A 14,503-nucleotide genomic window follows, 5' to 3' on the forward strand; every position below is an offset into this window, starting at 1 on the left:
TATTTGGCCAGTGTATGTACGTATGTATATATACTATGTATATACACACATACACTGACATATCTGTATCTCTTTAAATGAAATTTACTGAATAAAGCTAATAAATACACTAAGTATTCTTGAATAAGACTAACACAATTTAAAAAGTATCCTGCGCCATCATTTTTTCTTGGCCAAAATAGTAAGATACAAATGATGAACTTCATTCTCAAAAAACAAGGGAATATCATCGAGTGAACATTTTTTTAAAAAAGCTATAAAATTAAAAGTACAACACAAAATAGTGTGATTGACTGGGTGTGGCGGTGCATGCCTGTAATCCCAACACTTGGGAGGCTGAGACAGTAGGATCACTGTGAGTGAGACCAGGCTGGACTACATAGTGAGTTCCAGGTCAGTCTCAACTACATAGTGAGACCCTGTCTCAAAAAAAAAATCAAAAAACCAAAAAGCGTGATCAAAATATAGAGAAAATAAATAAATAAATGTCATGGAATTTAACAGTCACTAACATGAAAACTGCCGTCACCACATTAAAAACTGAGGGGATAATCACTTTCAACCTGTACAGATGCTGGCACTGAGAAAGGAAACATGGTCTACCAAAAGTGTACATAGCAGAGTCCCTTAAACCAGCAACAACCAAAGACAAAGCCCCACCCTCACCAAACCCTGCTGCAGGCAAGTTCTGAGAAAAACAAACTGCCTTAGATATATTTGAAAATTAAATGAGAAAGCAGCAGAACAATGAGCTAAAGTTTATAGTGTAGCTGCTAAATATAACCTCTTTAAGGAAAAATAGTATGTAGCATTGTGGAAGATTTCTGTTAATGTAAGCTTTTAATACTTAATCTGCTGAAATACTTTTATCTCAATCATGGATCTATTTGGTATCTTATGGCCACATAAAACACTAATTTCGACACAAAGTAAATCAATGAAAACAAGACAGTAAGGTCCATAAACCACATTCACCATTCACACTCAGAAAAACACTTCTTTAAAAAAGAACATGGAATTATTTTACCTTTCCTTGTTTAACAATATAATAAGGATTGCTTCGAGAAAAGCCAGCACTTTCAAGGAGGTTCATCACATCATTTTTCCTGTTGATAAACACAAAAATTCCTGTTAGGTAATTTTAAAGCAACCAACAATAACAAATAAGCAGACTAGCTCCTGGGTTAAACAGCATTCAAAATACAGACTCTAGATTAAACCACCCAATGTAATGGCTTCAGAAAACCTTCTGATCCTCATGTTCATCCTCCAAATACAAATTTGTTAAACATAAGGTATCTGATATACGTAGAAAATAAAGGAAGATTTTAATTCTTTTTAAAAGAAATTGTAAAGTAAAGAAAAAAGCTTACGTGACCATCTTCTTATCTAAGAAATACTGATCTTTTTTGGCACCAATAACTCTTCGAAGTGAAACTTCCTCTTTATCAATCTAATAGAAAATGTAAAGGCTCAAAGTTAAATTAACAGTAAAGTAGGAAACTTTAAAAATAATTTTTTAGATAATTTTAAAGACCTTGACCATGACTTAAAGTTTAATTATCTCATTAAAGACAATGTTATAAATACTCAAAACAAAGATTTTTCACAATAGCTTTCATAATCCCATATTTTTTACCAAAATGTTCATTACAATTTAAGGATAAAAATCAGGAGTTAAACTATAGAATTATATAATATTTCATCATAAATAATATATAAAAGTTGAAGCAGGTCTATAAATATTTCAAAATATGAAAAAATTAGCTACACCAATAAAATTCTCAGCATTACTAAGAGTAATAGTTACTTACTGGTAACCGATTGTCTGAATTGTCAAAAATAATTTCCACAAAAGCAGAAATAACGCGAGGACCAGTACCCTCCTGAAACATGAGAAAAATGGGAAATTCATCATTTAAGTAGTATTTTCATATTAAACACTTTTCTTATGGTAGTGGCACCAAGGATCACTCCTAGAGTCACGTGCATGAAAAAGTACTTTAGAGCTACACCTGCATTCCTTTCTTTAAATGCTTCTTTTTTTTTTTGAGACAGGGTCTCACTATGTACTCGAGACTGACCTGGAACTCACTACGTAGCCCAGGCTGGTCTCGAACTCGTAGCGATCCTCCTGCCTCAGCCTCCCAAATGCTGGGAATACAGGCGAGCGCTACCACGCCCGGCTTTAAACTGCTTTTTTTAAAGTCTAGTGTATGTTAATAAGCTGCATTCAACAGAGAAAAATCTCTATTAGATTAGAACATATCCCTCTTATCAAGATATCAGAGACACAGAATCAGGATAACAAAACTTCTCAACCAAATAGTTTCTGATTCTGAAAGAACTATGCAACAGATACAGAAGTTAGATTCAGTAGACTGTGTGCTTTTTTAGAGGACACTACCCCACCCCATAGTCACATGATTTTACCCAAGTGCCAATACCTAATACACTTTGAGGCTCTTGAAGTCTCTTCTTAATGTTGGAAAGAAATAAGAAATCATGAGATTATGGAAAATCTGTTTTCTATGTAGTTTCACATTCTGCCATAAAATTTTACAGTTACACAAAAATTTACACATCACATGTATACCAACCTACAACACAACTGCAGACCAAATCCAGATAATTCCCAGTTTCTAGAAACTGTAATTATTCCATACAATGAAGAATGAACCTAAAGAGGTTATTAATTCTCTCAAAGCCTATCTGAGAAACCTAAAAAATTTTCTATTCAGGTATTGATTCTGATTACTGAGCTACAAATTCAAAATGAAGAAATAAAAGATAATGGGTTAAACAAAATGAACTCCCCTAGTGTGAGACAAACAGGATATTTTGAGAAATCTCATTTTGTCTCACAATAAATGTTTTTCATGCTCTACTAAGTACAAATTTAGTTTTTTGGTTTGCAATGGCTGTTTCTCTGTCACCCATCACTCTAGCTCTGCCATCTTAAAGTTCCTAACTTTCAATTTGAAATTTCTTTCTTCCAGCCTCCCAGCAAACCTGTGTCTAGAACCTTACTAGATCCCATCTTTAAAAAATTTATATGGATGACATCCATCTAGAGGCAAATTCTACTATTTTCTTCTAACCACTATATAAAAACTAGGACTTTATCTGACAGTGATATAGAAGCCCACATTTTATAGTCAAATAGCACACTTCAGAGACACACACAGTGCCATGTTTACAAAGGGTCTGAAACTTGAACAAATGATTTTTACTAACCAAAACTGACAATGTATTTTCTTAAATACATAATATCAGTAACATCTGAAAGTAATCTCACTCACATGTAATAAAGCCAATCGCTGTTCTGGACGAAGATGACTAAACTCATCACTGAGAACAAATTGAATTGCTAAAAATACAAAAGTATAGTTATTAGCATACGCTTTAAAAAATCATTTTTTTCATACCTCAGTAGAACACAATGTTTCACCTAGACAAAATTACCACTGCAATTTTCCCTGTCCAGTGGACTAATCAGGTAGGAAACAATGTGACAAAAACACTAAAAGTTTTCACTGAGTCAAGTACAGTAGCACTCTGGGGAGCTGAGACAGGAGGATGGCAAGTTCAAGCCCACCTAGGCAACTTAGTCTTAAAAATAAAAACTGGCACAGGCCGGGGATTTAACTCAGTGGCTCTTGAGCCTGCCTCACAAGCACAAGGACCCAAGTTCAATCCCTGGTACCAAAAATAAATAAATAAATAAATAAATAAATACAAACTGAAGGGATTATTTCTCACTGAAACACACGAGACAAGAAAGACAAACACTGACTGGTCAGGTTAACACTATACAGTGGTGCATTCCATGAATGTAACAGTGATCCCACAGAATTACAACAGAGTAAAAAAAAAAATGTATTGCCTGGTGACATCATATCCAAAGTACCATCGTAGTAATATAATGCATCTTTCAAAACTAAGAAAATATTTGAAATGTTTTAGATTCCCAACTTTACTATACTACTTGCACTACCCTTGCCTTCTTTAATTACCAAGGAGCCATTCCTACTTCCCAGAGTACAACTAACTGGACTACTGTGCCAAGAATGTCTTAACTTGACTGTCCTGCTTCAGGTCCACACAAGAGACCTGCCAGTCTGTCTGTGAGAGCTGGTGAGGTGTGGAGCACTTGTACATTAATATGTGTGTCTGGGAAGGAGCCTGGCTGTCTCTCGTAATTACTCTACCTGGGTGGATTCAAACTGCCCTCACACCTCTGGGATCCTGAAACACACACTCCACTCCAGTCTGCTCTCTTGCCATCACCAAATCATAACTATGAGAGGGTATACAGTGTACAGTATCTTTGGGGGTTGTACTGCACAAAATAAACTAAAAAAGTCTTTAAGTAAACTTTTTCTCAAGTACTACCCAACCAAGGAGTTCAAACTTTTCTCAACCTACTCCTTTTCTCAACCTAATTCTGTTAAAATGTTTTCTTAGCTAAAAAATTTAACAGAAACTCTGATAATTAAATTTATTCTATCTTTAGAGAGAATTTTTAGAGAGAATTTTCAAAGTTCTACTATCTTCAAACTGACAATAGTTTTGAGTCTCGTTCTTTATACTCCAATTCTTCATAAAAATCATGGGTTTAGAACATGTTCTTTAACAGTAAAACAGAAATACTGTTTTCCCAAATAACTATTCTATTTCAATTACGTACATTTTTACATATGCATTATAGTTATATGCTGCACTCAAGTTTTAAAAATGCTTTATTTAATACATATTATTTCATTTGATTCTCACAATCCATCTAAGATTACTAGTTCCATTTTTACAGTGAAAATAATCTGAGGTGTTTTGCTAAATCTCACATAATCACTCACTAGTATACAGCAGAATGCAGATCCCTTATACTCTGGAAAGCTTACCCTCTACACTAAGTTATATCCTTATACATATATAAACTATTTCTTGGGTTTCATGTGGGTATAACCTAACAAAAGCCATGATTTTAATAAACTAACTTAAGATATCTAGGTTTCAATATATTCAGAATTCAAATAATACATACCATAAAAGAAGTTACTTTTTCCGGATCCATTTCTGCCCACTAGAAAATTTCAAAACACACAAGTAATTTTATACAGAAAATCAGTAACACAAACTACAATGTGTGCTAAAAACTTACAAATCCAAATTTTTAACAAAACCTTAAAATCCGAAATTAAATGACTGAAGATGAACAAGAAATCAACAAGAGTAATTTTTGTATAAACTTCAGATATTTTTTAAAAAGACATTTCAACATTCTCTTGCTTATCTCCAATCATTTAAAATTAACAGAAATGACTAGGGAGGCTGAGACAGGAGGATCGCTGAGAGTTCAAGACCAGCCTGGGCTACACAGTGAGTTCCAGGTCAGTCTCAACTACATAGTGAGACCCTGTCTAAAAAAAAACAAAAAATAAAAAAAATAAAAAATAAATAAAATTAAATGGACAGAAATGAGAAAATATACTACTTAGCACTCATAATGTATAACCATAACAATGGGTGTACAATTCTACTTAATTATATGTATTACGTTTAGAAACTTAAAGATTTACATAGTTAGCACTCTAAAAATACTTCGAAATTCTTGAATGGCGCCATACTAAACTATTTATGACCAAGCCTATACATGATGCATCGTCTCACAGAACTACTCATGTATAGGCAATTATAAGTACTTTTTCTTACAACCTGATTTCAAATATAAGCAGTTGCACACATAAAAGGATATCAAATACTTTTGATTTAATGGGTTGGTTTAGTGAAACGGTGTTGATGAGTCATGAATAATGATGTTAATCTCAGTTTTGACCAAAACAGCCTAAACAAATGAACTTCAAAGTTATTATCTTTAATATATCCACATGTCAGGTGTGGTAGCATACACACACCTCTAATCCCAGCACTTAGGGAGACTGAGGCAGGACTCCAAGTTCAAGCCCAACTCAACAAAAGGACCGGGGATGTAGCTCAGTGTGAAGGCCCTAGGTTCAACCCTCCAGTACTATGCACACACATACAAGGATGCAACTGGCAGCAAAGCCAACTTAAGGGGGCTTTCACTGGCAAAATCCAGGGCACTATGTGCACCAAAATAGCTTGCTAAATGTTTATTATTCATGGGGAGAATGAAGCATGAACTTCACACTATTAATAAAAAAGATAAGTAGATAAGAGGACTCTTGCTTATAGAAGAATACTAAGTGTCCACTAATAAAAAGGGCTGCTATAAATAGTACCACCTTGTAACCATCAAAACAAAGGGAAGATTCATCAAGACATGCTAAATCGAAGGAAAATTTTTGATAAGCACAATATTTGCATAATCCAAAATATCTTCCTAAATGTTTATTAGTTCCAAGGGAAAAAAAACAGTAACTACATGGTGAAAACACTGGCTACTACCTTTGGCTAATCATAATAAAGCAGAAAAAGAATTCATGCATCTCCAGATGTGCTACCCTAAGAAGGATAAATCACCAACTTTAAATAACACTGTTATTAACACATTCAAGAAACAGCTGTAATTCACGTCTCACTGCTGGTGGTACATGCATGACTATCCTACCAGGTGGTTTTTTATTAACTAACCATTTTCCAGTCCAATTATTTACTGGATGACCAAAAATTGCAGTTTTTCATAAATTTTTATAGATAATAGGATATATAAAAACAACAATTTGGAGGAAGCCTGGGCCCCGATCCACCGCAGGAAGGAGAACCATGCCTGCTCCCGATCCAACCGCCATCGCTCAAGTGCCGGGAGGCAGCCTGGGCCCCAATCCACCGCAGGAAGGAGAACCACGCCTGCTCCCGATCCAACCGCCATCGCTCAAGCGCCAGGAAGGTAGCCTCGCGGGCGCCCCTGAACGCCCATAAGCCCCCCGCCACTCTCAGACCTCCTGACTCTGCCAGTCTTTGGACCCACTCTGCAAAGACAGAGGTGGTCATCAAGGCTATTTTTCTGAGTTCTCAACTTTGAACATCTTTAAAGAAAGGGCGTGGGAAACCTGTAATAGAACGTAGTGGCGTTCAACCATTCAGAAGGTTGGGGAACTCAATCTGGGCCTTGCAGCCCGAGGTCAGTCAGCGTCAGGGGGTTCAGCCATCAGCTAACTGAGATCAGGGGTCTTGCATCCTCGCTCTGTCAGAGCCATTAAGTGGTAAATACACTATATTGAAATTTTGTTCACTGCAGACATGTTCTGGACTGCTTCTTGATTTCAATTTAATTCAAATGATTTAAGGGTGATAGACTAGTGACTACCACAGGTGGTCAGTGTCCAAGTTGTGCTAGATCTTAATGTGTTGCTGATTGTATCAGTTGGGGTAAAGCATTGCGGTTGATTTGATGAGCTGTTTTCTCTGATGTTATGAAGATGAGAATGTCTGTGGGTCGTTAGAGACACAGAAGCTAGGGTGCAACTATATCAGGAAGATTTGGGTGATAATCCAGAGATTAAACCAAGCACAGTCCAACAACAAAAATTAAAATGAGAAAACACTTAAGTAAGACAAAAGGATAGACTTCCAGTTTACCAAAGGCAAACAGTAGGGCAAATGAGGATGAAAAGGCCCATAGTGAACCACCAGGACACCCTGAACTCAAAGCACAGGAAGTAACAAAACAGATCAATCAGGCTCTAGAAAAATTCAAAACAGAAATAATTTCCCAGATAACCATAGAGATAGTGAGCAAAATGGAAGTCGTGATTCGAGACTCTAGAGCAGAAACTGACAGAAAAATAGATGAGCTCAGGACCATGATAGAAGCCATGAAGGCCCAGCATAAGAAAGAAATGGAAAAAATAAACGCCCAACATAGGAAAGAAATGGAATCCATAAAACAGATTCAAACAGATATCCAGGAGATTAAACACTCTATTGAAAGTGTACGCAACAGAATAAAAGAATGCGAAGATAGGCTCTCAGATATAGAAGATAAGATTGCAGTCAGTGACCATGAAAAGAGAGGTCTCTTAAAAACAGTAAGAGATCATGAGAAATCGATCCAACAACTCCTAGATGATGCAAAGAAGAATAACATAAGACTGATAGGAATACATGAAGTAGCAGGAGAAAATACAAATGACTTAAAAAAGCTGTTTGCAGAATTAATGACAGAAAACTTCCCAAACAGAGGGGAAGAATTTGACATTCAGATAACTGAGGCATATAGGACCCCAACTAGCTACAATAAAAAAAAATCTACACCTAGACATATAATAATCAAGATCCCAGAAACCCAACAGAAGAACAAAATACTACAAGCAGTAAGAGAAAAGAAACAAATCACATACAAAGGAAAGCCCATCAGAATCACAGCAGACTTTTCAACACAAACCCTTGGGGCAAGGAGAGCCTGGAATGAGATATTTCAAGTACTAAAAGAGAACAACCTCCAACCTAGACTGATGTATCCAGCAAAACTCTCTTTCAAAATGGATGGGGAAATAAGACACTTCCACGACAAAGAACACCTGAGAAACTACATGAATACCAAACCAGCACTACAAGCAATTCTAAACAAGATCCTAGAAAAAGACAATGAAGGCAACAACACCATGAGGCCCAACAGAGCAAATCAAATAGGCAAGGCAAGAAATTAAAAGGAGAAGGTGAAAAAGTAAAAAGAGTCAACAAAAGGCCAATAACATGTCAATAATAAGTCAGTACATATCAGTTATAACCAGCAATGTCAATGGCCTCAACTCACCAATCAAGAGAAATAGACTGGCAAAATGGAATAAGAAGCAAAATCCAACAATATGTTGTATACAAGAAACACACCTAGTGCAAAAAGAAGCCCATAGACTGAAAGTGAAAAGATAGAAAACAATTCTCCATGTGACAGGAGCCCAGAAAAAAACAGGGGTAGCAATCTTATTTGCAAAGTAAATTTCAAACCAAAACTGATTCTAGTATTATTGATGTAGGACGGTACTGTATCATACCTCTATGAATGTAAAATATCTTGTACCTGCTTTATGATACATAGTAGGGACCGTGCTTTATCAGAGCTACATTTAATGATATTACTCTAGAATGTTCTCTTTCCAGATGATGATTAAGATGTTAATAAAAAAAAATGGTGCCAGGTACCACAACAGCAACAGAACTTTGCTGTTTTCTGGAACTTTGCTGTTTATTCTTTTCTTTGTTTTTTGTTTTGTTTTTTTTGTTTTGTTTTAATGGAATGTGCTGAATGTCTATAATTTTGTTCAGATGACTGCAGAACCTGGAAAAGCTGTTGCTGCTATCAATGCATAAACATACTGCTATTATTAGTCTTTTTACATAAATATAAATATGTATATATATGTATATATATATATATATATAAATTGAATTTTGGGAAACTTTAACGGTGCTGCCAACTTTGGAAAAAGTCATCCCAATTTACTGTGTTGAGTTGGCATTGTACAGAAATGGTCTAGAAATGCTAATTTTTTTTTTCCATGTGTACAGGGGTAACACATCGTACTAAATATGTAAGGTCATATCTACGTGGGTTTGATTACAGAAACTAATAAAGTATTCTCTAAATAATGAAAAAAAGAATAAGATAAGACTATAATAGCAAGAAGCAATTTAAATATGTTCAGGGACCATTTTCATCTCCAGAATTAAGGATTATTTTAATGTTACATCATTGCCTTTTCTCTTTTACTTTCCTTTTTAGTTTTATTTTAGGATGCCCTATTTTTAATGTTCATACAGAGATTTAACTGAAATACTGAATAGTTTCTTTGAGGTAAAAAACTATAATAGTACACAGGATCCTAATGAGATGATTAATAATGTGAAATAGGAAGTAAAGGTCTAAAGGTGTAGGGAAAGTGGGAAGGGTGGGGGAAAGGTAATAAGGGAGAGGAAAAATATATGAGAAACTGAAAAAATGGAAATAAAGTGTTTGTAAATGGGGAGGGGAGAAGGGGGTGAAGGGAGGGCAGGGACAAGGGGAAAAAATGAGAATCAAGACCTATTATGTAAAGGTACAGAATCCCAATGATGAATGTAATTGTATTGTATACCTAGATTGTACCAATAAACTCAATAAAAAGAAAAGAAAAAAAAAACAATTTTATCTCATTTATTCAATACAAGAATTAACTTATTGAAATGACACCTGCCTCAGGGTTGCTCAGGACAGTCAGTATGTATACAAACACGCTGCCCAAGTGATGCTCAGAGTAAACTATTAAGTGGTTAATTTTATTACTAAAAAGATTGAAGAAGTCATAAGATCCATTTGTACACCAGTGGTGGGAACTGCCTAATGAGACAGTCATGCTTAAATTATAGGGAGTTAAGGCAGAATCTGTTAAAGCCCCCCGCCAAAAAAAAAGCCCATGAAAATGACCCAAGTCAAAGCAGCATAAAGAGACCAAACAACTAAGTACCTGATCCTAAATTGGATCCTGTATTAAAAGGGGAAAAAGTGCTATAAAGACTATTTCTAGGCCAATCAACATTAACTGAAAAATGGACAAATTATGATACCGTTAAATTTAGTTAAGCTGATAACTGTGCTATTATTACATAAGAGAATTTCCTTATTCTTACAAAGTACGTATTAGAGCAGGCACCATGGCACACTCCTATAATTCCAGCTGTTCAAGAGCCTAAGGACGAGACACAGTTCAGCTGTGGAGCACCCCTGGGTTCAATCCCCAGTAACATACAAAGGTATGTACTGCAGTCAAAGGCAAAAGACCATACTGTACATAACTTACCCTTAAGAAAGACATACGCATAGAAAACACAAAAGCATATGCAAATGGTAAGACAAACAGAAAATGTTAACCACAGGGGACATAGGTAATGGGTATATTAAGTATTCTCTGTACTGTTCTTACTAAGGAAAATTATCTGTAAAACTGAAAATATTTTTAAATAAAGGTTTAAATAATTTTTCATTATATGAGTTTAAATAGTTTATAATCCATTCATAAATAAATTGAAAAGAATTTTTGTGTGGTACAGGAGATTGAATCTAGAGGGGTTCACAATGATACACTTCCCAGTCCTTTTTTAAATTTTGAGACAGGGTTTTGACAAGTTGCTCAGGCCAGGTTTGAACTTGCAATCTTCCTGCCTCAGACTTCCAGAGCTCGGATTACAGGCATGCACAACCACATCTAGCTGAAATTTCTAAAATTTCCCTAAAGAATTACTCCTACCCTGAGTGAAACCCTACTTAGCAATTTTACAGGATGCTGAATATTTAACACAAATATATTCAAGATTTACTCTGAAGAAAAAAAAGACTGCCAACATGTTACATGATGGGTCCATTTTTACTCAAAAGACTTAGAGACACATGGGAAGACGAAAGGGATACTGAGGCACACAGTTCACATGTGCCCCAAGATCTATCTGCCTTAACCCAGGCCTTGGCTGCTAATGAGCAAAGCTTTGCCTCCTAATACCTTTGGTTATTATGCCCATCCCATGGGTACATTTAGACCAAATCTGTGAAGACTACTTCAGGGCAGATAGTCCCCACAGCAACACATTCCCAGAGCATTCGGGAATAATAATCTACATAGTAAACTGACCAATAAAAGACAAGTGCCAGCTAACAAGCCTGTCTCCACTCCTCTTCCATCTGACCCTTCTAAGGCAGGTGGATAATGCAGTCTGTCTGGAAGTTATCCAAGATGACTGCAAACCAGCAGTCTTCTTTACAGAGCTTGACTAGCGTTCCCCCTCACTCTTACACTCAGCCCCTCCCATTAAAGCCTCAGCAGCTAAATCTACCTGCTGTTTTCTAAAAATCTGGGCTGACACCATATAGGTCACTGGTGGCACACCTATGTCGTGCATGCTGCAGCAGACTGCTTGTTATCAAAAGCTCTAAAAGGTTTGCCATCACTGTTACAGATTATTAAGAAATTAATATCTCATTAGAATTACAATTTAAATTTCCTTCTTTTAGCTTTTATGTTTTCCCATAATATCCTGAATTAACAAGCATTTCTTTTATTAAAAGGCTTGGGAAGGTGGGCACAATGGCTGCACTCAGCAGCTCAAGCAGAAGAAATATAAGTTCAAGGCCAGCCTGGGCAATTTAGCAAGACCCTGTCTCAAATTAAAATTTTAAAAGGCTAGGAGTGTTGCTCAGTGGCTAAAAGCACTTGTCTAGCGTGCGTGAGGCCTTGGGTTAAATCCCCAGTGCTGTTAGATAAATAGGGTTAAAACAACCCTAAAAAAGGTGTACTGTGTTACGTTGTCCCTCATATCCATGGGAGGACTCAAGGAAAACCCTCCCACACAGTGGATACCAAAATCCAACAATGCTTCAAGTCTCTTATATAACATGGCATATGCTATCTGCATATAACCTACACATATCCTAAGAATACTTGTAATATGTAATATACTAAAAGGTTGAACAGATTAAAAATCAGCTAAAAATGGTCCTCTTATTGCTACTTCTGCCAATAAATGCTATATAAATAGCTGTTATCCTGTGTCATTTAGAAAATATTGACAAGGAAAAAAGTCTGTATATGTTCAGTAAAGACTCAGTTTATGTCTAATATTTTCGATCTGCACTTGGTTGAATCTAAGGATTGGGAACAAGGAGATAGATGTGGAGGATGGGATGTATTTGGTACATGCATCAAACATTCAAGCATCAGCACAAGAGATATTTGCTTTCAAATCTTGACATTTTGAAGGGACAAAATCATTAATCAGTGGTATGCTTTCACTAGATATATTTAAAGTCAATCTCAGTACACACTACATCTGGTCTTACATTATTAAGGCATCTGTTTTTAAAACATACTCAACCAAAAAGTCACTTTAGGGGTGTTTTAGTTAACTCAAAAGAAAAATTTTTATAGACAAATTTCCTTTATAAAAGTGACTGTTAATCTTCATGTTGCAACCAAAACAGCAAAACAGATGCCTGATAAAAGTTAAAACAAAGATACTTGAGATGTTATAGACACACTATAACCCTAGATCATAATGATCATCATTTTATAGATCATTTATAAGATTATACAACTCAACATTTTTGATGGCTGTAATGGGAAAATGGATATCGTCCAATCTGTAACAACTAAATATTGTTAATGGCAATCATAGTAACTTTTTATCCTCACACAAATGCTTTCTCATTTAATCTTCCTAAAAGCCCTTGAGACAAGGTATTATCTCCACTTTGCAAATGATGACACTCAAAGTTTTAAACGCAGGGTTGAACCACATTCTGTCACTGCAAGACTCGTCAAGCTACATGGCAATAAGCATTAACGGGAGAGAAAATCTGAGAACAATTTCAATTACGACTAAAGAACAATCATCTTTGAAACAAAGCAACGGTGAGCACTTGAATTAGAATGTGATAGATCAAGAACAGAATGGTTCAAATGCTAAATTACTGTTCCCTATAAACTTCAAGCTATTACTATGTACTTTCACATATACAAACTGTGTTACTTGGGAGGGGGGTGTATAATGGGAGTCCAACACTGTCTAACTTTGCAAGGCAAAGTCTCTAGAACAGTTACACGTCCAGCCCCAAAATCGAGTAATTTACGACTGACTTACCCAAACATTTTAAGTTTATACAGTACATACATAGAAGGTAAGCAATTCATTAGTGTGGTTAAAAGACAAGCCATTTCATAGAAAAAAATTTACTTAACATTCAAAGACAGTTCCTGTGTTCTTAAACTTCTATACAGGTAGACAAGAGTGTAATTATCGGTAACAGATCATAAATCTGACCTAGTAAGCCAGAAACACTTACCAATAACATTATGTTTTGAACTGAAGGGATCTACAATTGTCTGATCTCTGTAACTTCGAAAGCCCTGTATAATCACCTAATAAAAGAGACATTTTTGAGAACATACACGAAAAGAACTCTAAGACATTTTTTATTTCTCTTTTAATGCAAGATAGAAAACTCTGCACTGAAATTTTTTTTAAAATAGAAAACTTTGACTTCCATATAAGACAAATTCAACCTGGAACGTGGAGATTAGCTTCTGCTAAGAACCATCCTTTTCTCCGTCTCTGCCAACGCTGTTTATTCTCGGGAGTAACCGTTAAGGAAACCTCAAATTCGAGAACACCTGAAGTTAACTGGGACACTGCACCCTGCGGCGCTGTACTAAGTCCAGCACGCTTTCCCGACTCTGGGATCAGACAGAGCTCCGAAATTCAGCCGGACACTCGAGCCGGCCCGACGGAACCAGCACTGCCGAGGAGGGAGTGCAGAGGCCGACGCAGCCAAGGGAAAAGCGTTCCCCAAACCGTGCCAATGGGCTCATCGCGGTGGAGGGCTCTTGGCGGGAAGGCCATTCTGCTGCGAGTCAACGACGGGAAAAGACGCGACACGGTGTCCGAGAATTGGGTCCCTACACGGTACTTCCCGGGTAAGGCAGGGCCGCAAGGCCCACGGTGACAGTCGGCACCCCCACTGTGCCCCGCGGGGCGCCCGGGCCGGGCAGGCCCC

The 14,503-nt window shown here is 36.5% G+C and overlaps 1 protein-coding gene across 1 annotated transcript in view; it reads right to left on the reverse strand.

Moving 5' to 3' along the window:
- Positions 1-14,318, reverse strand: part of Smc3 (structural maintenance of chromosomes 3) — a 36,396-nt gene extending 22,078 nt beyond the window's left edge. The window contains exons 1-7 of the mRNA XM_010634668.2: positions 14,196-14,318; positions 13,793-13,868; positions 5,045-5,083; positions 3,303-3,370; positions 1,815-1,886; positions 1,374-1,453; positions 1,028-1,106 (exon numbers count right to left, since the gene is read on the reverse strand). Coding sequence (XP_010632970.1) covers positions 1,028-1,106; positions 1,374-1,453; positions 1,815-1,886; positions 3,303-3,370; positions 5,045-5,083; positions 13,793-13,868; positions 14,196-14,318 — 537 coding nt within the window. The remainder of the gene's footprint in view (positions 1-1,027; positions 1,107-1,373; positions 1,454-1,814; positions 1,887-3,302; positions 3,371-5,044; positions 5,084-13,792; positions 13,869-14,195) is intronic.
- Positions 14,319-14,503: the final 185 nt, after the last annotated feature.

Source organism: Fukomys damarensis, unplaced genomic scaffold (assembly GCF_012274545.1).
Source record: "Fukomys damarensis isolate Sample0158 unplaced genomic scaffold, DMR_v1.0_HiC HiC_scaffold_8, whole genome shotgun sequence".
NCBI lineage: Eukaryota > Metazoa > Chordata > Mammalia > Rodentia > Bathyergidae > Fukomys > Fukomys damarensis.